General features: G+C 57.7%; 1 protein-coding gene across 1 annotated transcript; it reads left to right on the plus strand.

Annotated features, from left to right (window-relative positions):
• Positions 1-363: 363 nt before the first annotated feature.
• Positions 364-912, plus strand: METBIDRAFT_77513 (uncharacterized protein; the record flags this gene model as incomplete). Its single annotated transcript, XM_018858712.1, has 1 exon — positions 364-912. The coding sequence occupies one exon, from the start codon at positions 364-366 to the stop codon at positions 910-912; it is 549 nt and encodes a 182-aa protein (XP_018712487.1).
• Positions 913-2,096: the final 1,184 nt, after the last annotated feature.

Below are 2,096 nucleotides of genomic sequence, written 5' to 3' on the forward strand. Positions count from 1 at the left end.
CTAACACCCATTTATCACCCATTTATCACCCATTTATCACCCATTTAACACCAATTCATCACCTATTTACCACCCTTTCATCACCCATTCATCACCCAATTATCACCCAATTTATAGCCATTTCCGGGCCCCATTTAGGGTCGCGACCTCCGACCCGCACCGCCCCGCCGCGCGCGCCAAGCTGCCAGCTCCAGCCCGAAAACACCGGGCTCCACCACCCAGAAAACCCGGCACCACCGTGGATCCTCCCCCCAGTCCCCGCTGCCGCCACCCTTATAGACCCCCCGTGTACCGCATAGCCGCCCGTACACGCCGCACCGAACAAACCCCGAAATCCCCGCAGAAACACCCGCATTTTCGGCCATGTCCGACGGAGCCAGCTACAAGGAACAGCTCTTGGAAAGCGCCCGGCGCAACAACACCGAGCTCTTCCAGCAGATCGCCGCCGGCGTCGGCCCGGACCACGCGCCCTTGGCGCGCTTGATCAACGGCGCGCTCGAGGTCGTTTCCGGCAACTCCGCGGTGCACATAGCCACGGCCAACGGCAACTGGGACGTGCTCGATATGATGCTCGACGTCGAGGGCGTGGAGATCGACCCCCGCAACCGCGACGGCGACACGCCGTTGCACTTGGCCGTCCGGCTCGCGGCCGCCGACGCGCCGTTCGGCTATTTTCTCGCCGACAACTTGATTGACGCCGGCAGCGACGTGACCATCCGCGACCGCCACGGCCAGCGGCCCGTGGACCTCGTGGTGGGCGACGCCCGGCTCCGCGCGCTCTTGGAGAGCGCCGAGTACGCCGGCCGCGCGGCGCCGGCGCTGGAAACGGGCGGAAGAGGCGAGAACAGCGCCGAAAACGAAGACCTCAGCGACAGATCGGACGGGTCCGGCCTGGCCTCGGACCTGGAGTAGGCGGCGTCGGCCGCCGGATGAAGTGGTGAATGATGAATGGTGAAAGGTGAAAGGTGAATGGTGAAACAAGCGAATATGGTGCATGGTGAAACCAGCGAATATGGTGCATGGTGAAACCAGCGAATATGGTGAATGGTGAAACCAGCGAATATGATAAATGGTGAATGGTGAAGCCAGCGAATATGGTGAATGGTGAAACCAGCGAATATGATAAATGGTGAATGGTGAAGCCAGCGAATATGGCGAATGGTGAAACCAGCGAATATGATAAATGGTGAATGGTGAAACCAGCGAATATGGCGAACTGGCAAACTGGGCGTACACGGTAGACACGGTGAAACTGGCGAAACCGGCCGGTCAAAAAGCTGCTCCCAAACAGCCTGTCGACGCGCCTCTTCTCATAGGTCTAAGAGCCGGCGCCACAATCTAGACACGACAAAGGCGTCGGCTTCATCACATCATAAGAGTAGTCACTTGTCCAGGGATTGGCATATCCAGCATTCCCGCTGCGCCCCAAAGTAATAGATCCACAGGAAATGTTGAAGTCCCCCAAGACATGACAATCTTCTCGAAGCACCCAGCCACGATATGGCACCCCGTCAAGACATTCGTCGTAGCGACCGATGCCAACCGAACCGGGACAGAATCAGGACAGAGCACGCGAACCGCGTCACCGGAAATACGAAACCGAATAGTCGATAGGTCCTGGCCAGTGTCCGCTCCGGGTCCCGCAGACGCCGCCTCGCGAGACTCCTTGGCATCTCTTTTCCGTTGAAGCCTGTGCTGGAGTGACTGGAATCATGCATGTATATTTGGCTTCCGGCATGGCCGATTTGAACTCAGCGGCGGCTCAGACTCGAGGACCCGTCTGATTCCGGTCGCGCCGGAAGCCAGCGAAAGAACAAACGCACGGAACACGGAAGCACGAACGCATGGGATTGGGCCACGAGACATTGACCACGAAACATGGATCCTTGAGAATGGAGCCTTGAAAGAATGGACCACGAAACATGGACCCTGGGACATGGCTTCTTGAGAATGGATCCCTGAAAGTATGGAACCACCGAAAATGGAACCACAGAACATGGAACCACAGAACTTGGAACCCCGAAAGCATGGAATCTTGAGAATGGAACCCTGAAAGAATGGCCCACGAAACATGGATCACGAAACATGGGCCACGA

The sequence above is a fragment of the Metschnikowia bicuspidata genome (genome assembly GCF_001664035.1).
Source record: "Metschnikowia bicuspidata var. bicuspidata NRRL YB-4993 chromosome Unknown METBIscaffold_2, whole genome shotgun sequence".
Taxonomy (NCBI): Eukaryota; Fungi; Ascomycota; class Pichiomycetes; order Serinales; family Metschnikowiaceae; genus Metschnikowia; species Metschnikowia bicuspidata.